Genomic DNA, 25,007 nt, shown 5'->3' with positions numbered 1-25,007 from the left:
ACAATTTTTACTGCAGAGCTTTTTGCCCTCTATCAGGCTGTTCACTGCTTCCAGAGGCACCAGCTCACTCGCTGTGTGATCTGCTCTGACTCCCTCAGTGCCCTTCAGAGTCTGGAGATCCAGATCCAGTCCACCCCATCGTTCGACGGATCCAGGACTTCCCCCATTTGTTCCTGGATGGGGGAGCCCAAGTGATGTTCATGTGGGTTCCTGGCCATGTTGGTGTTACTGGGATTGATGTTGCTGATGCTGCAGCCAAGGCCGCAGTCCATCTCTGTCGGCCCGGCTCTTACTCTGTTCCATCGCATTATATTCGTACTTTACTCTATCGGCGTGTCCCATCACTTTGGCATGACCATTGGTGGTCCCGTCATGGGAACAAACTCAGAAATGAAACCTCTCCCAACAGCCTGGTCGACTTCCTCCCATCCATCTCGCCATGAGGAAGTAATGTTAGCTCGGTTGTGAATACGGCACTGCCGCTTTAGCCACCGCCACTTGAGTGGCGACCCTGCACCCAGCTGTCCTTTGTGTAGCCAGCCATTAACAGTCAGAAATTTCCTGATCCTCTGCCCCTATTTTAGCCACTTACGTCTCAGGGTCGGGCTGCCGCTCGCTTTGCCAGACATTTTAGCGGATGACGTGCTAGCTGTGGCTCGCGTTTTAAGTTTTTTTAAAAGCAGTAATATGACGAAGAGATTTGACTTCTACCTCGTGATTCTGGTGTCTTGCCGACGTCTTTTAGATACTCTTCCGAAACGTCTTGACGTTTTAGATTTGTTTTCTCTTCCTTTCTGTACTGGACCTCGAAACAGTTTTTTGCCCTCGCGGTCCCAGCATTCTATGGTTCTATACTGGCTGCTTATGACCTTAGATGTTTTACGCCCTAAAACCCCTACAAACCACACGTTTTCATCATTTATTCTTGTTTAGAGTGTTATTTTGGTGTTTTACAGATACGCTATATTTATTTCCAGGGAAAGTGATATTTTAAGGTATACTGAAGAAATGCTACGAATTCTAGCGGAAATTTCGGAAGATGTGTTGATGTGTGACGAATCTGAAGATGATTTTGATATTTAAGAGGAAATTGTTGAAGCTGAAAATCACAGTAGTGAATCCGAACAGTCGCAGGAAGAAGTCAGCCAGAAAACAGCGGCACATATTACATTTTATACTGGAAAAGACGGTGAAACTCTTTGGACTAGGCAGCCCATAACTACAGGGAAAACAAATGCTAAAACATTACCAGAACTGCCAAAAGTGCAGATGCGTTTTATCTTTTTGTCATTAAAAATGTAATAAAAGAAATTGTAGCTCATACCAACAGATGGATTCGGAAAAAACGTAGTGATATCAACTATTCTAGAGCTCGCGATTGCAAAGACACTTCAGCAGAAGAAATTCATGCTGCTTTCGGAGCACTTTTTTTGATTGGCAATATGAAAGGACATCATGCCAACAGCAGTGAACTGTGGGCATCTGATGTTACTATCTTACGATCGCTTTTCAGTTATAAATGTTTCCGTTTCTTCTTAGAGCGATAGGTTTGACAATATAGAAACAAGAATTGAACGAAGGTCTACAGATAAACTGGCACCTCTTGGTGAGTTTCACCAAGAATTTGTAAATAAACGTATTGCTCACTGTAATGTCAGTGAATTTGAGACAATTGATGAAATGCTGCAGGCTTTTAGAGGCCTTGGTGGGTTTGTACAGTACATTCCAGATAATCCTGCAAAGTACGGTATCAAAATATACGCCCTTAGTGACGCAAAAACTTTTTATACCCTCAATTTCGAAGTGTAGTGTGGCAAAGAGATCGCTGGGCCATATCTGAAATCATGTAAACCTGAAGATGTCGAAAGACTGGTAACTCCCGTAGAGGGCACGAACAGAAATGTTACGACTGATAACTATTACACCTGTTACAGTCTAGCTCAGAATCTACCCGATAAAAAGTCGACCACCATCAGCACTTTGGGGAAAAAAAATTTCACCCGAATTTCAAACTGGGAACACGAGGGAAAGCAAATCGACATTCAGTGGCTTTCAGTAAGAAAAAAAAGAAGAAAAAAACCTGTGCATGATAAAGTGAAATTAGTAGAGTGGGAAACCAGCAGTAAATGTGGGCTATAACAGAACTGAGGGAGGAGTGGATACTGTGGATCAGATGTGTGCATCATATACAGTAGTCAGAACAACGAGGAGGTGGCCGCTAGTATTATTCTATCGACATCTTGATATCGCGGCAATAAATTGGAACGTCATCTTCAGCCACAACAACCCAGACAATAAAGACAGACGATGGCTTATTTCTAAAAAAACCTATCGTATAGTCTTATGAACGCTCATCCAGGACAATCAGCGAAACTAACGAACCTTCCGAAAGATGTAAAAATATTTCTCGAAAAAATTCAGAAAAGGAGGTCCAGTTCATGACGAACCTCCACCTGTAATGTGTCACAAATGGGCACGACACAAAAGAAAAATGTCAGGGCGAAGACATCGTGCAACAATTGTGGAAACAATGTCTGTAAGAAGCATTCTCGTCAGAATGTTGTGTGTTTCTCTTGTGATGCTAATGACCATAGGGTGGTAATTTGTTCTGACTGGAGATGTTTGTTTATGTAACCTATTATAATAGAGTGGGCTGATTTTTTTTCTTTTTTTTCTATCTGAAATAAATAAATAATGCAATGACAATCTGTTTTATTTCAGTTTTTACCCTTTGGTTTGGCCGAAAACGATATGTGAAGAGGAAATTGCGGTTGTGCGCCCAGTCGCATGAAATCAGAAGGCGCGCCACCAGAGAGTTAAGTTATGTGCAAAAGTTAAGATTGTCAAGGAAATGTCTCTTAAAAGCTAAAACTCATTTCTTTGTCGTCATTTTTCAGTGGCTTGCGTCACAACAACAAGCCGATGGAGAAGAGTCACAGTTCTTGATGGTGTGGCACAACCAATTCTTTTTTATTTTAATTTTTTTATTTTCTGGCAGGTATGGATGGCAGAGTGGCGCCTAGCAATCGCCGCCACAGGGACCGCGGCAGGACTTCTGCCGCAGCAGCGCCGCCCGCGGCAGTCCGCCAAACTACCTCGCCCGGTGACGCCACCATCTCCCACACACAGTGAGTTCTGTCACTATATGAGCACATTTTCTAAACTCCCAGCATAAAAACTACCGGTCTGATGCATTCTGTTGCGCTGCATAGCGCAGCCCATCACCCCCATAGGGTACAGGCCGCACTGGTTCCAGTGACATCAAGTTGCAAAGTATTCACGAGGGTGTGTCAAGTGTAGTTCCCAAAAGATGCAGATTGTTACCCTCAAATACTACACAGTGGGTCCCTGGGTCGTTTCGCTCCCCAAACCTAACAAGTCTGCCGGCCGCGGTGGTCTTGCGGTTCTAGGCGCTCAGTCCGGAGCCGCGCGACTGCTACGGTCACAGGTTCGAATCCTGCCTCGGGCATGGATGTGTGTGATGTTCTTAGGTTAGTTAGGTTTAAGTAGTTCTAAGTTCTAGGGGACTGATGACCATAGATGGTAAGTCCCATAGTGCTCAGAGTCATTTGAACCTAACAAGTATACGTCTGATGTCTCTTCCTATCGCTCTATGTGTCTCACCACGGTGATCAGTAAGACTTAGTATCCATCCTTACCTGTCGCATCAGTCGCCACCAGCACCACCACCACCACCACCACCACCACCACCACCACCACCTCCCTTTCGCCATTCTCTGCCGATGACCAACTCCTATGCCTCAACCATCACCTTTCCCTCCAGCATCACTCCCGCCGCTCTGCCATTTTTGTATCCCTAGACCTCCAAAAGGCCTATTACTGCATATGGCATCACAGTGTTTAAACTCTGAACTCACACCCTTCCTATCGTCTATGTCCGTCTGATTGCCTCCTTCCTCTCCCACCACTCCTCCTACATCAGCATCCATAATACCAATTCCTGCACTTTCTACCCCTCCATGGGTGTTCCTCAGGGCTCTGTCCTCTCCCCTCTCACCTGCCTCTTGTACACAGCAGATATGCCCCAACCCCCCCCCCCTCCAGTCCACCTCCTGCAGTCTGCTGATGACACTGCCTTCCTTGCCCTTGCTCCTATCCTTCAATGATCCCAACGCCTCCTCCAGAATCATCTTTACATTTTTGCACATTGTGTAACCAGTGGCTCCTAAAAATGAATTCTTCCGACACCCAGGCAATCATTGTAGGTCATACCACTCCCTCCTTGTGGCTCCTTGTTTTCTCCCTTACCATCTGCACCCATCCTGTCCACCTCTCACCCACCCTCACCTACCTTGGACTCACCATTGACCTTCAGCTTACCTGGACCCCTCATCTCCACTTTATCCAATCCAAAGCCCACAATCACTTCCATCTCCTTAAACTCCTCTCAGGTTGGACTTAGGGATTAAACCCCTGTACCATCCTCCACACCTACAAATCCTTGACCTGTCCCATACTATGCCACTCCCACCTGGATCTCTGCCCCCTCCCCCAAATTCTATAAGTCCCTCCAGATCCTCAGGCACCATGCACCCCACCCCGTTTCCCATGTGGACCTGATTCCTTTCCCCCATCTGCACCTTTTCCTTGAACATATGAGTCCTCTGCACTTCCTGTAGACCTGATGCCCCCCATCTGTTTGCTCCTCTCCAACCCCACCCACTGCTGTGCCTTCACTGTTGTGTCCCACCTACCCTCCACCTCTACACCCTTTATCTCCTTTCCAAAGGTGCCTTGTTTATTCCTCTCCTACACCCTTCTTTCCCCTCATCTGTCTGCCCCACCTCTGCCCTAGGCTGTGGTGTGTCATCTCCGTGCCAACTTTTTAGTGCAGTATTTTAAGTAAGTGTTACGCGTTGTGCGTCTTTTCCAAAGTGTAGCAAACAGAACCCATAATGTTGCTAGGTGTGATTTTTTTTCTTTCTCTTGCGAACAGAAATCAGACTTTCGCAGTGTTTTTTAATTGTCTGTCTACTATTGTATCTGTCTGCTTGCTGTGTTTTTTACCATCGTCAACTCTTGTTTCATATTTTGTTGTTGTTGTGGTCTTCAGCCCTGAGACTGGTTTGATGCAGCTCTCCATGCTACTCTATCCTGTGCAAGCTTCTTCATCTCCCAGTACCTAGTGCAACCTACAACCTTCTGAATCTGCTTAGTGTATTCATCTCTTGCTCTACCCTCCACGCTGCCCTCCAATACTAAATTGGTGACCCCTTGATGCCTCAGAACATGTCCAACAGGGTGTACGCGACCAGGGACAACCGGGAGATCCAGTTAAAACCCGGGAATTTTTTCATCCGGGAGAAAACCGGGAAGAACTCGGGAATTGTTTAGACTTCGGGGAATTTTTCATTGTTTTAGTTTTCAGTTAAATTTTTGTGATTTTGACTGGTAAGAACGAAAACTCTAAGAAATGATATTACTGTATCCCGTAACTGCAGAATAATACTGCAGCAACAAAACATGAACGAGACAAAGAAAAAAACAATAAAACTTAAGTTGCAAAGGAAATGCGCCGTATACAACAACAAAACAGTGCTCATTCAAGCGTCTGGCAGTAACAAAGTGTGTCAAAGGCTTTAGGAAGACTATGCTATGCTTTATAAGAAGATCGAATTTCGAGAAGCCCGTGAAACAGCCGTTTAGTTGGAGGAGGAAGATGAGAGAGGCTAAAGAAATATCCAAGCGACCCGACAACATGAATAGAGAAGCGTCTTGGCTGTCAGCTGTGACAGCTTTGCGGACGGGCAGCTCTCGCAGAGCAACAGGCGCGCGGTGGGCCACAGCGGTGGGGGGAACACACAGTGATGATGACGCGGCCTGGTCGATACTGGGCAGTTAGTGAGCAGCGCTACGCTGCAGTCGCCGCTCAGTCTCCTGTTCGCCGATTTCCATCAATGGCAAGCGGTAGAGGAAACTCCAATGGAAAACGCCCATATCCACCAATGACAACACGCAATGCAAAGACTCCTAATACGCTTCTTCCTGACCCTCACACCCAATGACAGCACTCCTCCATAGTATATAAGTATCCAAACTAGTGCAGCCGGCCGCTGTGGTCGAGCGGTTCTAGGCGCTTCAGTCTGGAACCGCGCGACTGCTGCGATCGCAGGTTCGAATGCCTCGGGCATGGATGTGTGTGATGTCCTTAGGTTAGTTAGGTTTAAGTAGTTAGAAGTTCTAGGGGACTGATGACCTCAGATGTTAAGTCCCATAGTGCTTAGAGCCATTCCAAACTAGTGCTCATGCAGCAGTTAGCAATACATCCTGAGGAAGGCGCCTTGCAACAGTCGCCGAAACGTCGGAATTTCGCAGAAGACAATGCGCCCTGAAACCCAGAAGAATTTTATTGACCGTGTCAACGGCCGCGAAACCTACGCTTACAAAGCTACACACATCAAAAAGTTTTACACCAGCTCTGTTCCCAGAATTCGTGAAGGTAGATGTTGACTGTGGATATTGTATCACAGACACAGTCCCTTTGATTGTTCAGAGATGTCATTAAACCGCCCAAAGATGTAAACAACCGTTCATGAGCAGCGCCTATTAGATGGAGGGGGTCCGATAGCCAATCAGTTCCAGTCATTCCACCAGGAAGGAGGTACATGGCTCGTGATGTCTGTGCTTCAACCATACCTAGACTGTAATACCGTGGTTCGATGGCATCTGCATTATTACTTTCTACCAGGAAGGGCTCTCAACAAGGGAAGTGTCCAGGTGTCTCGGAGTGAACCAGGGCGATGTTGTTCGGACATGGAGGACATAGAGACACAGCAACTGTCGATGACACGCCTCGCTCAGGCCGCCCAAGGGCTACTACTGCAGTGGATGACCGCTACCTACGGATTATGGCTCGGAGGAACCGTGACAGTAACGCCACCATGTTGAATAATGCTTAAGCCACAGGACGTCGTGTTACGACTCAAACTGTGCGCAGTAGGCTGCATGATTGTCGGCTTCACTCCTGACGCCCATGGCGAGGTCCATCTTTGCAACCACGACACCATGCAGCGCTGTACAGGTGGGCCCAAAAACATGCCGAATGGACCGCTCAGGATTGGCATCACGTTCTCTTCACAGATGAGTGTCGCATACGCCTTCAACCAGACAATCGTCGGAGACGTGTTTGGAGGCAACGCGGTCAGGCTGAACACCTTACACACACTGCCCAGCAAGTGCAGCAAGGTGTTGGTTCCCCGAGGTTTTCGGGTGGCATTATGTGGGGCCGACGTACGCCGCTGCATATTGGCGAGGCATTGGTCTTTATGGACGGCAATTCGTGCCACCATTGTGCACATCTTGTGAATGACTTCCTTCAGGATAACGACATCGCTCGACTAGTTGCCAGAATGTTCTCCAGACATGAACCTTATCGAACACGCCTTGGATAGATTGAAAAGAGCTGTTTATGGACGACGTGACCCACCAACCACTCTGAGGGATCTAAGTCGAATCGCCGTTGAGGAGTGGGACAGCCTGGACCAACAGTGCCTTGATGAACCTGTGGCTACTATGCCATGACGAATACAGGAAGCATCAATGGAAGAGGACGTGACTTGTGTACAAAAACAAATAATTTAAAACAATTTTGTATTGTAGCCATCATTGTTAGTTATGTTACATCACAACCACATTTTATTACCTGAAACTGTGTGTTGTAATGAAGAAAAAGCGGACGATCTTATGTAGACTGAGTACTCAGTCCATCTTAGATTAGTCAACAATTCAACAGAAATATTCCTAAAATTTTACGCATATTTACTAATATGTAGAGGAGTCTGCCAATATTCTGATATAATTCCACTAACCCAAAGGATGGTCGTTCATGTCCTGCACTGTTTCATACTATGTGACTAGTTCCATAAACTTGATGAATCATCTCATCAAATGAAAGAAACTTGCTTGGTGTTCCTTTTCACATCAAACAAACCGAAATGAGTCTAACAAACGGTTATAAAATAAGATACATAAAGCTTTCAGCCACAACCTTCAATTGTAAGAAACACACCCACCATTCATACACGCAGGCAAGCACAACTCACGTAGACATGATTGCCAACTCCAGCCGGAATGCAACTACACTATGTGATGAAAAGTACCTGGACACCTGGCTGAAAATAACTTAAAAGTTCTGCAAGGTTCGCAGGAGAGCTTCTGTGAAGTTTGGAAGGTAGAAGACGAGGTACTGGCGGAATTAAAGGTGTGAGGACGGGGCGCGAGTCGTGCTTGGGTAGCTCAGCTGGTAGAGCACTTGCCCGCGAAAGGCAAAGGTCCCGAGTTCGAGTCTCGGTCCGGCACACAGTACTGCCAGGAAGTTTCAACTTAAAAGTTCGTGGCACAATACATCGGTAATGCTGGAATTCAACAGTGGCAAGAGAGAAGGTGCTTAAAACATTAATGTAGGCCTGTGCTGTGACAGTGCCATGCAAACCAACTAGGGGTGCAAGCTCCCTCCATGATGAATACGACCACACCATAACACCACCGCCTCAGAATTGTACTGTTGGCACTACATATGCTGGCAGATGACATTCACCGGGCATTTGCCATACCCACACCCTGCCATCGGATCGCCACATTATGTACCATGATTCGTCACTCAACACAATATTTTTCACTGTTCAATCGTCCAATGTTTACGCTCCTTACACCAAGTGAGGCGTCGTTTGGCATTTACCGGTGTGATGTGTGACTTACGAGCAGCCGCTCGATCATAAAATACAAATTTTCTCACCTCCCTGCTAACTGTTAATAGTATTTGCATTGGATCCTGATGCAATTTGGAATTCCTGTGTGATGGTTTGGATAGATATCTACCTATAATGCATTACAACCCTCTTCAACTGTCATCGGTCTCTGTCAGTCAACAGGTGAGGTCAGCCTGTATACCTTTTTGCTGTACTTGTCTCTTCATGTTTCCATTTCACTATGGCACTGGAATCAGTGAACCTAGCGATGTTTAGGGGTGTGGAAATATGGCGTACAGACATATGACACAAGTGACACCCAATCACCTAACCATGTTCCATGAGTTCTGTGGAGTGCCCCCATTCTGCTCTCTCACGATGTCTAATGACTACTGAGGTCGCTGATACGGAGTACCTGGCAGTAGGTGGCAGCACAATGCACCTAATATGAAAAACGTCTGTTTTTGGGGGTGTTCGGATACTTTTGATCACATAGTTTATCATGTGGGATGCAAGCAGCAATCTGGAGGGGGCAGTGAAAGGAAGAGATAGTAGTGTATGGTGTGGAGAGAGAAGGAACGCTTTCTGATGGTGTGTGCACAGACTAGACTGCCAACAGACACAGTGTCAGGAGGTTGTGGGGCAAGGAGTTTGAGGAAAAAGGAGAGATGTGGCGAGAGGTGGGTGGATGCATTGGCAGGGGGCTGCAAATAAATAGGATGGGAGATGAGAATGGGGAGGAGAGGGTAGAACAAAGGGGGTGGAAACTGTTGATGGAATGTGTGGGAACAGTCTGTTACCAGAGGTTGAGGCTAGGATAATTATGGGACTAGAGAATATTTTGTAAGAGTAACTCCCATTTGTGCAGTTTAGAAAATAAAGTGTTGGAGGGAAGGATATAGATGGCTTGGGTAGTAAAGCAGCCATTGAAATCAACTGCGTTATGTTCAGCTGCATGTTGTGGCACAGGGTGGTCTACTTTGCTCTACTGGGTGACGAAGGGAACACTCCTTTGTGGCTGGTTCTTGGGGGTGGTGGGACGATTGGGGTTGTGAGTGGAAATAGCACAGGAGATCTGGTTGCACACTAGGTCTGGGGTTGGGTGGATGCCTGTGAAGGTCTTGGTGAGAGTCTCAGCATTCTGAGCAAGAGAGCTTTCGTCACTGCAGACATGTCGTGGCCAGGCAGCGTGGGATGGATTTTTTGGTGGGAAAGAAATAACTGTCAAAGTGCAGGTACTGTTGGTCGTTGGTGGCAGGTTATTTTGCCCCCACTGGGAAAATTTCAGCCCTCATTAACCAACACCTTCCGGTAGAACACCTTCCGGTAGAACACCTTCCGGTAGAACACCTTCCGGTAGAACACCTTCCGGTAGTCGTGTGTACGTGAGGTGTGGTTGCTTTTGTGTTGAGTGGTGTGTGTTTCTCTCATACTGATGAAAATCTTTTGGCCGAAAGTTTTATGTAAGTGTCTTAATCGTGTCTGTCTGCAACTTGATGTGTCTTCTTTACAGGCAGTAGCAATCTGTCTTTTCCTACATTGTTGATATTTCTACCTGATGCTTCCATTGTTGGTTATAAAATACAAGACTTGAGTGGTGGCCATAAGCAAAAGACCAATACGAATTTGGTTTGATCATCCACATTCGGTGCTGTACACTGGACAGCCGAGTCACCGATGTAAAAGCGACATATAAGTGTTACATATAACTTATGAGTCTTGTAGCATTCAGTAACGCTTGGGGTGGTCAAATCTCGAGCCTATATTGCATGAAGCGCTAATTGTCGAAAAAAAGCTATTTTTTCCTCCAGGTCACAGCAATTTTTCGGCTATCAGGTTGGTTATTAATTACGACATTAAGTCAGATGCCATATTATAACATATGCATGTTCCAAGCAAAAGTTACTGACGACAGATGTATGCGTTATATGTACACTACTGGCCATTAAAATTGCTGTACCAAGAAGAAATGCAGATGATAAACGGGTATTCATTGGACAAATATATTATAGTAGAACTGACAAGTGATTACATTTTCACACAATTTGGGTGCATACATCCTGAGAACTCAGTTCCCAGAACAACCACCTCTGGCCGTAATCACAGCCTTGATACACCTGGGCATTGAGTCAAACATAGCTTGGATGGCGTGTACAGGTACAGCTGCCCATGCAGCTTCAACACAATACCACAGTTCATCGAGAGTAGTGACTGGCGTATTGTGACGAGCCAGTTGCTCGGCCACCATTGACCAGACGTTTTCAATTGGTGAGAGATCTGGAGAATGTGCTGGTCAGTGCAGCAGTCGAACATTTTCTGTATCCAGAAAGGCTCGTACAGGATCTGCAACATGCGGTCGTGCATTATCCTGCTGAAGTGTAGGGTTTCGCAGGGATCGAATGAAGGGTAGAGCCACGGGTCGTAACACATCTGAAATGTAACGTCGACTGTTCCAAGTGCCGTCAATGCGAACAAGAGGTGACCGAGACGTGTAACCGATGGCACCCCATACCATCACGCCGGGTGATACGCCAGTATGGCGATGACGAATACAGGCTTCCAGTGTGCGTTCACCGCGATGTCGCCAAACACGGATGCGACCATCACGATGCTGTAAACAAAACCTGGACTCATCCGAAAAAATGACGTTTTGCCATTCGTGCACCCAGGTTCGTCGTCGAGTACACCATCGCAGGCGCTCCTGTCTATGATGCAGCGTCAAGGGTAAACGCAGCCACGGTCTCCGAGCTGATGGTCCGTGCTGCTGCAAACGTAGTCGAACTGTTCGTGCAGATGGTTGTTGTCTTGGAAACGTCCCCATCTGTTGACTCAGGGATCGAGACGTGGCTGCACGATCCGTTACAGCCATGCGGATATGATGCCTATCATCTCGACTGCTAGTGATACGAGGCCGTTGGGATCCAGCACGGCGTTCCGTATTACCATCCTGAACACACCGATTCCTTATTCTGCAAACAGTCATTGGATCTCGAACAACGCGAGCAGCAATGTCTCGATACGATAAACCGCAATCGCGATACGCTACAATCCGACCTTTATCAAAGTCGGAAACGTGATCGTACGCATTTCTCCTCCTTACACGATACATCACAACAACGTTTCACCAGGCAACGCCGGTCAACTGCTGTTTGTGTATGAGAACTGGTTGGAACCTTTCCTCACGTCAGCACATTGTAGGTGTCACCACCGGCGCCAACCTTGTGTGAATGCTCTGAAAAGCTAATCATTTGCATATTACAGCATCTTCTTCCTGTCAGTTAAGTTTCGCGTCATCTTCGAGGTGTAGCAATTTTAATGACCAGTAGATAGCTGTCACTTTGTTCCCTGCTGTGCCACACAAAAAATAGTCTGGGTTACAGACATTTCACTCTCTTTGGCGTCCTCTGGTCTCCCTCACATTTGGTCATAGCAGATGAAACTGTCACTACAAAGAAAAACATACTACGTTAATACTTGTACTCCAGGTTACCCAGAGCTCTGAGCACACTGCTTTAGCATCTCTGCTGAAAGGCGACACTCGACTTCATGGAAGATGCTGGAAAAATAAATGTCCCTTCTTAATGTTACTACTGAGATGTAAATGAAGGAAAAGTAGTAATTTACATTCCAGCAACAAGCCACATCAGTGACAGAGTTAAGCAAACACATCGTAATTGAGGCAGTTAAGTGTATTTGAAGTTATACTACACTTAGTTCACCATAATAATGAACCTGATGTAATCAAACAGAAATGTGATGATTGGTCAGCAATCGTGGCACGCATAGACAGATGTTGTTCCACTCATAGTGCAGGTCCTGCTTATGATTAAATGTCTTATCACTGTGTTATCGTAAGTGAAACTTTAAGACATTTTAATGCATTAGCAGCCACCGATGTTTTTCTTAATCATATTTTAGCTCTGTAGCTGTTATTACAAAAATCGTGTACCTTCACAATCTATGCACTGTACTGTGACTGTAGCGCTGTAGTGTGAAAATGGCTGAGGCTCCATAGTGAAACATGTGCGTAAAACACCGTTAAAAAGTGGTGAGAAACAGATTGTTTTTAATGTTTTTCCATAAGTTTACAAAAAATCAGCTTTGAAGTTTTCTGAGGGACTGTTTTTCCCAAAGTTAACGAATTTCTCGATGTGGGCTTCATAACTTCAGCTGGATCAGTGGCGTCGTACAGTGGTAATCCACTGATCTGGCTTTTGTCGTTCATTTTTTTTCGTCCAATTTCGAATACCTACCTCTCTTTTAAACGTAAAATTCATCAAACATATGCTAATTCACACGTATTTAATCATGATTTTAAATTAAAAATGCGTCTTATTCTTAAATTACATATTGCACGCAGAATTCCAGTTTTCGTTACAAATATGTATTCGTAATTATCAGTATGTTACAAAAGATCTTTAATAAAGGCTGTTTAGATGAAGACAACATAAGAAATTAAATTTTTAGGACAAAAATGAATAATCAAATACTGTTTATTTGGACTGTAGCACAGATGTCGTCTCACACATGCCACAATGGTAAGCGCCATGGGAACATGGACAACCATTTTCACAGCGTCTATAGGAAGTACATAATACAAAATTGTTAAAGCTTTCGTGGCCACTTGTTGACAAACTGCCTATTGGCTTCTGTCTCGGGTTCTTCGGCCGACGTTCATCTAATGATTTTTCTGACGTTTCGCCAGCACGAGTGGCTGGCATTGTCAAAGCTTCACCCTCCATTGCCGGTGGTGAACTGGAGGCGAGCTCGCGGCCGCAGACTATATGTACCTGGCGCGCCAACGTCCGAGGGCTTCTCCGCGGTCATTTCCGGTGCGGTTCTCCTCTTGCTACCTGCGACGGTTGTTCGCTGCAGTACGGGAAGCCAGGATCCGTTTACCTTAAGGCTTTCCTCTTTCTTTTTGAAACTGTCCGCGTGTTTTTGTATTTCTACAGCTTCTCTAAACAAGCGTGTGTGATAGTGCTTCTCTACAGCCAGAACTTCCGTGTCGGCGAATTTTATTACGTGGTCGGTGTCATTGAGTGCGTGCTCTGCCACGGCCGATTTCTTCACCTGCCTCAACCTGCAATGTCGCTTATGCTCGTTGATCCTGGTGTTGATGGATCGTCCAGTCATTCCGACATAAACTTTTCCGCATGTGCATGGTATACGGTATATTCCCGACATTGCAAGTGGGTCTCTTTTCTCCTTCGCCGATCTAAGACACTCTTTGATCTTCCTTGTCGGTTTGAAAATCGTCTTTACGCCATGTTTGCGCAATATACGGCCGATTCTGTCCGTCACTCTGGGAATGTATGGCAGAAAGGCCATACCCGACATTTCTTTTTCTGGTTCCTTACATCGAGTGTTCGGCTCTGTTACACTTCTAATATAATTTTTGGAGTACCCATTGCTCCTCAGGACAGTTTCCAGGTGCTGCATTTCTCGTTTGAGGTGTTGCGGCTCACATATTCGTCCTGCTCTCGTTACGAGCGTACTAATCATGCCTCTTTTCTGACTCGCGTGGTGGTTTGACAGTTTGTGCAGGTACCGGTCCGCGTGTGTGTCTGTTTTGGATACACGCTGTGTCCCAGGTTTTCGCCGTCCCTTGTGACCAGCACATCTAGAAATGGCAGTTTCTTGTCCTTTTCTACTTCCACGGTAAACGGATCCTGGCTTCCCGTACTGCAGCGAACGACCGTCGCAGGTAGCAAGAGGAGAACCGCACCGGAAATGACCGCGGAGAAGCCCTCGGACGTTGGCGCGCCAGGTACATATAGTCTGCGGCCGCGAGCTCGGCTCCAGTTCACCACCGGCAATGGAGGGTGAAGCTTTGACAATGCCAGCCACTCGTGCTGGCGAAACGTCAGAAAAATCATTAGATGAACGTCGGCCGAAGAACCCGAGACAGAAGCCAATAGGCAGTTTGTCGAAGTACATAATCTATGGTCACACGTCAACCCGATTGTGAGGGACATATCAGTCGGTCTACAGCCATTGTGCAGGAGAGACTGGGACCAGGGAGAACTGGGGGAATTACACTCATACCCCTGACCAAAAAGTTTGAGGTGCTGTCTTCCACTGAAACTGAGCTAGCAATAGAGGCTTTGCATGTGAGGAAAGAAAGACAAGTCAGGAGACTGTTAATGGTCTACATTTCAAATTTACAGTGAATAATAGTACCTGTTAAGGAAATGGAACAGTCACCACCTACATGTAGTGTGTATAGCTGAGAGCCTCACGCAACATATTGAAGAGGCTATTCCAGCAGTCACTGAGGGAACAAGGTGCAACTAGCGGAAGAATGTGACACATGTTGGCACAAATAGCGCCTGTCGGCTAGAGTCTGATGTCATAGTTGGATCATTCCAATGACAGGCTAAAAATGTTGAGAAGACAAGCCTTGTCCACGAAGGTGTAATGAAATTTACCGATTTCCCACACTGTACCCCGAACTATGGCGGTCTGGTTGTGCACCTAACGAATGACTTGAACTGGAGACTTCGAACATACTGTGACAAGCGAGACTGAGACTCCCTGCATTTGATCTTCAGGGTTGAGAACAGTACGGTGCCCTTAAATGGGTCAGATGTGCACTGCAAATCACCATTTGCGACCCCACAGCTGGTTGTATGTTAACTGTATCGAAGGGTGGTAGGTTATACAACTTACCACCATCCAGTCCAGTAATGATAACTGTTTCAGATCGTGAAGTATCAGTGCAAACCCAAAGAAATGCTCCCATTGATGAAGCAGTTAAAATCCTAACAATCAACTGCTGAACCATTCACAACAAACTCTCAAAATCTGAAGCAGTGCTGAAAAAAATAGTGCTCTTCACATAGTCAAGAAACTCAGATTCGCAAGGTCAGAAACTCAGGCTGAATGCACGAATGTTTGGAAAAGGCTCAGTATCAGATGTGGGCATTAGTTCACAATTGATAGCATCAGCCAACACAGTCATACCCAGATGTAAGTGGGGGCGACAAGATACCTTGCGAAATAATAATAAATGCTTCCTCTCTACACTGCTTTAACAAATAATTCAGAAGCCCACATATGTTGAAAATAGATCTAATGGCAACAAACAGACCTGAGCTCTTTGAAGATGTTTACATATCGGCGACCTCAAGGTGTCATAGCAGTAGTGATTGTCGAAGTACGAAGGACAGTAAAATCAAGTAGAAAATTACAGGTTCAGTAACTAATATAAAGATACAGTGGCGTCATATTGTAAGAGATCTTTAAAAGGATTGGTTGGCCAAGCACTGGGTAGGTATGTACGCAGCGGAGCAGCTCAAGATGGGAACGACCCTCTGTGGTACATATTCAACGTAAAGAAACAGTAGCACTGCATAGTAGATAGATGTTAAATGAAATGAATTCAGCAGTCAAAAGGAAAACGCAAGGTCCCTTCACTGACTACCGTACCAAATGTTATTGGCATATACATCACAAAACACAAAGGAATTTTCCTCATATTTGAAGACTATAGTGGCACCAGAGATAGTGCTCGGAAGTTCATTCGTGACATGGGAGCTGAAATAGAGTGCAACAAAGAAAAGACAAGAATGTTTAACTCCAGTTTCAAATGTTCCTTTACGAAGGATGATCCAGAAGCCCTGCTCCAGTGTAATTCTCACGCCACTGCAAAGATGACTAGTGTACATATTAATGTCAGTGGTGTTGACAGTTCGAGCCGCTAAAATCCGTGTCAGGTTCTATACAAAAAATTTTAACTAATATCTTTTAAATTAAGCTGGTAAATTAATGGGTGACTGTTAACATTAAGTTGCTGTGAAAATGTGTTGCAATCCAAGTTCCTGTAGATTTCTCAATTTAATATCAACATATGCTAGTTGTTGGTCGGCTTCAGTATTTGTTTCGTTTAACTTATATATGACAGTTTTCTCACTATAAATATTGCTACGATGTAGCATTCCCGTTAAAAAGAATTAAAGTCAGTGAGAAGACAAATACATGGGTAGCACAAGGGATTAAAGAATCAGCAACCACCCTTAGAAACCTAAACAAACATGCTAAAATAAATACAACAAAAAAACCATACTATAGGAAATATAGAAGGGTCTATAGGAAAGTTTTACAGGCAGCAAAAAGGCTAAGCAATGATTCATACATTAATAATGGAAGCAATAAATCAAAATCGATTTTGAAAGTTATAAACAATAGGATAGGAAAATGTAAAACCAAGGCCTATAATTTAAAAATTAAAAATCAGGGTAAAGTGTAGAAGATGCTCAACAGGTAGCCAATATATTCAATGAACATTATGTGAACGTAGCACCGAACCTAATTAAAAGCCTATGCAATTCAAACAACAAAAATATAAAAATACCAACTTGTGAAAAGAATGTTTCTGCACCCATTAACAGAATGTGAAGTTACAAATGCTATTAATAAACTAAAAAATAAAATGTCTTGTGGTATTGACAGAATTCCAGACAGACATAGTTCTACCACTACAGATACTCACCTAACTTACATTATTAACACTTCTTTCAGGACAGGGGTGTTCCCATCAAAACTAAAACTCTCCATAATAAAGCCACTTCACAAAAAGGAGAGTACAGCTGACATAAATAATTATAGGCCACAGTAATTATTGTCAGGTTTCTCTAAAGTAATTGAAAGAGTAATGTATGAAAGGCTGGCTGACTTCCTGAATAAAAATAAAATACTGACTAATGCTCAAAATGGGTTTAGAAAGAACAGATCCACAGAAACGGCAGTCTTCCAATTCATGAAAATGGTTCTAAATGCCTTGCACAAGAACGAATTAAGCTGTGGAATATTCTTAGATTTATCTAAAGCATTTGATTAAATCAGCCACGACTTATTGCTTATGAAACTAGAATGTTATGGGGTGCGTGGACTTGCCTTCAAATGGTTCGTCTTATCTCTCTGATAGACAACAGAAAGTACAAATATGTCATGAAGGCAAAGAGTATCTTCCAGTAAAAAAAAAAAAAAAACTAGCTATGGAGTGCCCCAGGGTTCTGTGTTAGGCCCTCTGTTGTTCTTGGTGTACATAAACGATTTGCCAAACCATCTGACAGTTGCAGAAACAGTGATGAACAGGCACGTAGTTCACGAGACACGGTCTAGGAGACTGCAACACCTGTCAGTAACACGTGTCAACAATAAACACAGAAGGCAGTAACGCAACCGACAACAAAACATAGTAGGCTTGGCAATTTAAGGAGGGTACGGGGAGCATAGAAGCACTCCACCACAACTGGCCTTGGAGAGTGAGTTCGAAAATATTCGCCCAGTCTGAGAATATCCTATTAGTAAATATCCAAATCAACAGTTCCAGAGGAAGTATAGATCTCAGTTGATGTCGTTTTGTTCCAAGATACAGGTCCAGGCTTCAATTTCAGTATGAGGTTCTACTGGGGTTTGAATTAAAGTGTACAGAATATCCGCTTATTATCCACATTCAGCACAGAGAAAATTATGTATATGAATCAACAGGTTACATGAGAACATAAAGATCGCGCTAGAAACGGAAAACAATGGAGTAACTCCTTTTCTTGGATGTGGGGGATTACGGAACACCTCGTGGCAATCTGGGACGTAAAGCGTATACGAATCCGATGCAAACCAACAGATACCTACATTCGGATTCGCACCGCCGTCCAGCACAAAAGAACGCCGCGCTAAGCAGCCTGACAGCGTTAGCTCACTGGATTAGTGGCGTCAACCACGTACAACATGAACTGAACGCGCTCAAGACAGTGTTCTGTACGAATGGATACAACAGTGGAGACGTACGTGCTATGAGGTACAGCGAAGACAATACCGACAAAGGTACACAATAAACTCTTCCTGTTGGTACATACACTATGTGATCAAACGTATCCGGACACCCAGTTGAAAATAACTTACAAGTTCCTGGTGCCCTCCATCGGTAACGCTGGAATTCAGTATGCCGTCGCCTTCATGATAGCTTCCACTCTCGCAGGCATACTTTAAATCTGGTGCTGGAAGGTTTCTTGGGGAATGGGAGCCCCATTGTTCACGGAGTGCTGCACTGAGGAGAGTTCGGTGAGACCTGGCACGAAGTCGGCGTTCCAAAACATCCCAGAGGTTTTCTATACGATTCAAGTCAGGACACTCTACAGGCCAGTCCATTACAGGGACGTTATTGTCGTGTAACCACTCAGTCACAGGCCGTGCATTATGAACAGTTGCTTGATCGTGTTGAAAGATGCAATTGTCATCACCCAATTGCTCTTCAACAGTGGGAAGCAAGGTGTTTAAAACATCAATATAGGCCTGTGCTGTGATAGTGCCACGCAATACAACATGGGGGGCAAGCCCACTCCATGAAAAACACCACCACACCATAACACCACCGCCTCAGAATTTTACTGTTGACACTACACATGCTGGCAGATGACGTTCACCGGGCATTCGCCATACCCACCCCTTGCCATCAGATCGCCACATTGTGTACCGTGATTCGTTTCCACACAACGTTTTTCCACTGTTCAATCGTCCAATGTTTATGCTCCTTACACCAAGCGAGATGTCGTTTGGCATTTATCGGCGTGATGTGTGGCTTATGAGCAGCTGCTCGATCTTAAAATCATAGTTTTCTCAGCTTCCGCCTAACTTTCATAGCAATTGCAGTGCATCCTTATGCAGTTTGGAATTCTTGTGTGATAGTCTGGACAGATGTCTGCTTATTGCACATTACGACCCTCTTCAACTGTCAGCAGTCTCTGTCAGTCAACAGACGAGGTCGGCCTGTACGCTTTTGAGCTGTACGTGTCGCTTCACGTTTCTACTTCACCGTCACATCGGAAACAGTGGACGCGCCGCGCAGGATTAGCTGAGCGGTCTAAGGCACTGCAGTCATGAACTGTGCGGCTGGTCCCGGCGGAGGTTCGAGTCCTCACTCGGGCATGGCTGTCTGTGTTTGTCCTTAGGATAATTTACGGTTAAGTAGTGTGTAAGCTTCGGGACTGATGACCTTAGCAGTTAAGTCCCATAAGATTTCACACACATTTGAACAGTGAACGTAGGGATGTTTATGAGTGTGGAAATCTCGCGTACAGACGTATGACACAAGTGACTATCACCTGACCACGTTCGAAGTCCGTGAGTTCTGCAGAGCGCCCCATTCTGCTCTCTCACGATGTCTAATGACTACTGAGGCTGCTGATATGGAGTACCTTGCAGTAGGTTGCAGCACAATGTACCTAATATGAAAAACGTTTGTTTTTGGGGTGTCCGGATACTTTGATCACATAGTGAACCTTGTGTGTGAGACGTGTCAGCGGCAACGTTCTGCGTTGCAGAGAAATCAAACCCATATTGTAGAGTGAGCACATGATCTGACGTCTCTTGAGATCAACTAAGGATCCCGTCAAAGCTCTCCATACTATAGATGCTTACCAACTTTGGTGTGAATGTGCCGAAGTCTGTGTTTTGAAACGAGGAGACTCATTCGCACTCACATGTCGGAGCACGAACGTTACATACGACTGGTACAGATCAAGAAGTCTGCTGTAGCAGAACACCAGCAGGAATTTAGCTGTTTTCAAGAACCACCCATGCTTACTCACGAGCCATGCATGCTGCAGCGGAACGAGTCTATTAAACAATCAAACATGCTAACAGCATGAAAAACGAGGAAGGCTACAAGTTACTTACAGCCTGGCTACCAGCGATCCCAGTCTGATGTGCAGTGTGTGTTCAGCAGCCAGCAGTACCACTCGACCCAGATTTAACAACATAAACAGCAGCTGCGTGACAGCTGACGTGCGGTGATAACACTTTGCTGCAGGAAAACAAAATCCCTTAGACAGAAGCTGTCGATTTGCTGTTGCCTTCCAATTACCAACGAGAGATTACAGTTAACCGATATGTTACTGCCGACTAATCACCTACTAGAACTGCATTCCAATCCGCCACCAGAGTAGCACTACCAACAGCCTACAATACAGCTGTCCCCCTCCATAACAACTTCTCTTCAAATTGTCCAGTGACGTCTGTGATATGTGACATCAGTAGTCACCACATAACCGAAATACATTTGTAAGGTGGCAGTATTTTGCACCTTACTGTAATATAAGAATTGTTGCAAAGGCGAGATACATATCGGTTATTATGTTATTTATCAGACAATCAGCCTATTTCAATTAATATAGTTGGGAATATCAGACAGCATAAGATGTGTATTAACTTTAAGAAATTCGCATGTTGCATGAAGTCGGGGTTCAGATGATATTTTCACGGAGTTTGGCTGGAGCGGACGAGCAGCACCGCTCAAAGACAGGGCAGAGGGGTGCGGAAGTTTACAACCGACCATTATGAGTCGGCACGTGAAAGCGTCCCACTGGTGTGCGGACATTTGCCACGCCAGGCACTTGCCACGCCGTTACCTGCTCCGAAGGGTCGGATCCCCCGTCTCCCCTCCTCCTCATCATCATCGCTGTCGCGCAGTAAAGGTACTTACTAAGTCTTTCCGCTGGTTTACTTAACATAGGACCAGAATCTTTGGATTTTCCGCCACATTTCTAGAGAGACTTTCGTTGTGGAAACTATTAAATGCATCTCGCATTGAAATCCGCACCAAATTTCGAGCCTCAGTAAAACTTCGCCAATCTTGGAGATTTTGTGTCCGTCTCAAATATACGTGCCCTTTTCGGTGCCCCTGTAGCAGCTTTCTGTAGTGTTTTGTGTACCACGGGGGATCAGTTCCGTCTCTTATTAATTTATTTGGTGTGAATCTCTCGAGTACTGTTGACACTATTTCTTTGAACTTAGGCCGGCCGGAGTGGTCGAGCGGTTCTAGGCGCTTCAGTCTGGAACCGCGCGACCGCTACGGTCGCAGGTTCGAATCCTGCCTCGGGCATGGTTGTATGTGATGTGATTAGGTTAGTTAGGTTTAAGTAGTTCTAAGTTCTAGGGGACTGATGACCTCAGATGTTAAGTCCCATAGTGCTCAGAGCCACTTGAACCATTGAACCTTTGAACTTAAGCCACATATGGTCTTCACTAACATAGTTTGAAAGGACTTGAGACTGTCACTTAGAAAGACGTCAATCGAATTTTTAGCTGCTTTTATAAATATATTTTACGTTTAGTTTTGGTGAATTTCTTTGTTACGGACTTGACACTCTCTCGACTGTGTTTTTACCATTTACAATTGGAGTGGCGTCGTGAACTAATTGTTCAAAATAATTTTAAAAAAAGCATTTAGAACAATTGCAGAAGTTGTTTTCTATCTACAATAGGGTCTGAAAATGTATTTTTGTCAACTTATTGAAGGTAGATTGAAGTCCGTGCCAACTATAATTGTATGAGTAGCGTACCTATTTGTGATGAGACTCAAGTTTTCTTTGAACTGTTCAGCAGCTGTTTCATCCGAGACCTTCCTTGTTGCTCCCATGCCGATGGACTGTTTCTATCGCAATCAGCAACCTACAGACAGAGGGATCTATATTTATACTTGGTAGAACTAATTACATACTGACATATTCGTCGGTATTGCTTTCGTTTCCCAAAAGTTATAAGTATTTCGATTTCGGAGAAGAAGCTCTATATTTGGCCAAGATGTCGAAGAAGAAGGTCCCTTACGTACTGGTTGTATCGAGTAAGATGTGGAGACAGCGGTTTGAAAGCGGACAGAAGTAGTAAGAGGTAGGGCGTCCCTTACCTGAGGGATCGCTACTCATGCTACCTGACGAAGGGGCAAGTGTGGCAAATGTCCGGCGTGGCAAATGTCCGGCATTCTGCGAAAGCGTCCCTCTGGGGGAGACGCGCCGCCGGAGCGGGTAGGCGGAGAACAGAGGCAGGCCTTCGAAGGACGGCGCCTCGGTGGCGCTGGGCGTTACGCCGAGACGAGCTGGCGCCTAAGGGAGCCTTCCCACGAGGCTTAACGTTTTCTGGGCCTTTCTAAGAAATGCGGTTAAGCTAGTGCGATGACCTCTTCCCGCGCGAAGGCGAACAGAGAGACACGATCGGTGGGTTCAATTTTGAACGGAGTTTGTTCCAGAACATTCCAGGCGCAGTAAGGCGCGGAATGTTTTAATTTGCTGGAAGAAGCCAGGAAATAATAGTGGGAGCGAACTGTGCTGGTCTAGAGCCTCGGTATTGGCCAGCTCGAAAAATAGCGTGGGGGTGCTGATTTTTGCAGAGGGAAGCTTTTGGAGCTGTTATCGGGGAGAAGCGTCTTAGCTCCTGTAGCGAGCGGACGTCGTGCTTTGGGCTCTGCTGTAGGAGAGTAAATTCTTTTCAGTGTGCTGTGCATTACTTTGAATAAGTCTGCCAGCTGCAACTGAAACTAGTATTCAGTTTGGGGTACTGTCGTGTTTTACTGTTAGAGACAGGCCGATTCCGCTAATTACTGTTGGGAATGCTGTCTCACAGGAAGCATACAGGAGCAGAGCAATTTCCTCGAGCCACACTTTATCAAAGACGTTACCGGATTCCGCCTTTGGGCTGGTGAGTCCCGTCTTAACGAGTGCGAGACGATCGGAAAGAAAGCAGAATTAGCTTTCGAATAGGAGTTTACGAACAGGTAGCCTGTTCGCGAAAATAAATTCATTTTTGTTGCAATTGAGGCTCCTCGACGACACAGACGCCATCGGCAGCTTGCTGACCTGTCCACGACGCTGCATTTGGTAACGTGATGCTCGGCTTCGGCATTTAATCCGATATTACGCACGCCTGTGATTACCAGAGCTCAGTTTTCCAGCCACGCTCTTACTGAGAATTTGGTAATTCAAATAGGTTTGTCTGTCGTATTTTATGCCGTCTGATAAGGGGAGACAGTAGAAAATAACAAGTATAGATGCGTTATAGTTTCGGAATTTAAGGGCCATTGCCATTACTAGCTTGATTTTATCGCTTATAAATATATGTCATTGTTCAGTTTGATGTTAGGAAGATTATTGTTCAATAAATGTTTTCAATGCTATTCTTGTTTGTTTAGTAGTGATCAGTTCCCTGAACACTATTTAGTTATTAAATATTAATCAAAATTAGTAATGGAACAGTTTTAATTAACAGGTTGGGTCTCATAACAGGCCTTCAGCCAGAGCCAACGACCCGATCCAGCAGGGAAAGTGAAAAGGAAAAGCATTCTAGTTAAAAACCCCCGACATTTGGCGGACCCGCCTAGGGTCCCTAATCTTCATTTTATCGAAAAAGAACCCTTCCACACTGTATAAGGCAAGATTTCACAAGTATCCAGCAGGTAACTGTCCTGAGGAGAACTTTTCCAAGTCTTTTGAAACGTCAGCAGTTTAGTTGCTTTAATAATGATGTGGCCTAGTACCCAAAATTATTTTATTCAAAATGTATATGAATTGTTCCAGTATGGCTGCAATTAACCTTGGATAGCTGATGTCAGTAGGAACCAAAATTAGAAATAGTGCATTGTCAACCTACACAACATTAGTAAAGTATGGAAACATGGTGGTCGGCCGTATGACCGTACGATTCTAGGCGCTTCAGTCCGGAACCGCGCTGCTCATACGGTCGCAGGTTCAAATCCTGCCTCGGGCATGGATGTGTGTGATGTCCTTAGGTTAATTAGGTTTAAGTAGTTGTAAGTCTAGGGGACTGATGACCTCAGATGTTAAGTCCTTTAGTGCTTACAGCCATTTGAACTTTTTTTTTTTTTCTTCAGAGCACACATGCATATCACCTGCGATTTACTCATAGTGTCATGGTGGCACAGCACTCGTTTGAAGAACAACGAGATGTGGTTGTTGTTTGTGGACTAGCCGACGGTAATGCGCATGCATCTCGACGGTTGTGTGAGGAACGGCACCCAGCAAGACGTCCCCCACACCCGCAACTAGCGGGACATCGTGGTGATGCTGGAAGACCTGGAACACGATGCGATGCCGCATTTGAAGAGACTGCTCTTGAGCACTTCGAGGAAGCACCTACAACAAGCACTCGGGCAGTTTGACACGACATGGGCTGCACCCATCGGCTCTTCTGTGAGGTTTTGAGGGATTACTGCCAGCATCCATCTAGTTTCCATCCTTTCCAAGACCTACATTCTGTGGCGGACTGTGAACACAGGCACATGTGAAACCGGTGGTTTATGCGACGTGTTGCACGAGATCCCTGACTTCCCCGCCATTTTGTTGTTTACCGACGGGTGCACCTTCCTTCGGGAGGGCCTTTACAACTCTCGAAATGTTAGTTACTGGGCAAGGGGTAATCCCCATGTCACGTACGTCCACGAACAACGGGAATGGTTTTCGCTCAACATTTGGGCCGGCATTGTGGGTGACCATCTGATCTACA

General features: G+C 45.2%; 1 protein-coding gene across 2 annotated transcripts in view; it reads left to right on the top strand.

The window, feature by feature from the left end:
- LOC126213093 (ankyrin-3-like) overlaps positions 1-25,007 on the top strand; it is a 92,155-nt gene that overhangs the window by 54,075 nt on the left and 13,073 nt on the right. For both annotated transcript variants that reach the window (XM_049940691.1, XM_049940692.1), the window contains exon 2: positions 2,999-3,128. In XM_049940691.1, the coding sequence (XP_049796648.1) occupies positions 3,001-3,128 (128 nt within the window). In that variant the 5' untranslated portion in view covers positions 2,999-3,000. The remainder of the gene's footprint in view (positions 1-2,998; positions 3,129-25,007) is intronic.

Source organism: Schistocerca nitens, chromosome 11 (genome assembly GCF_023898315.1).
Source record: "Schistocerca nitens isolate TAMUIC-IGC-003100 chromosome 11, iqSchNite1.1, whole genome shotgun sequence".
Taxonomy (NCBI): Eukaryota; Metazoa; Arthropoda; class Insecta; order Orthoptera; family Acrididae; genus Schistocerca; species Schistocerca nitens.
The sequence above is the reverse complement of the archived record's forward strand: the minus strand, read 5'-3'. Positions and strand labels throughout refer to the sequence as shown.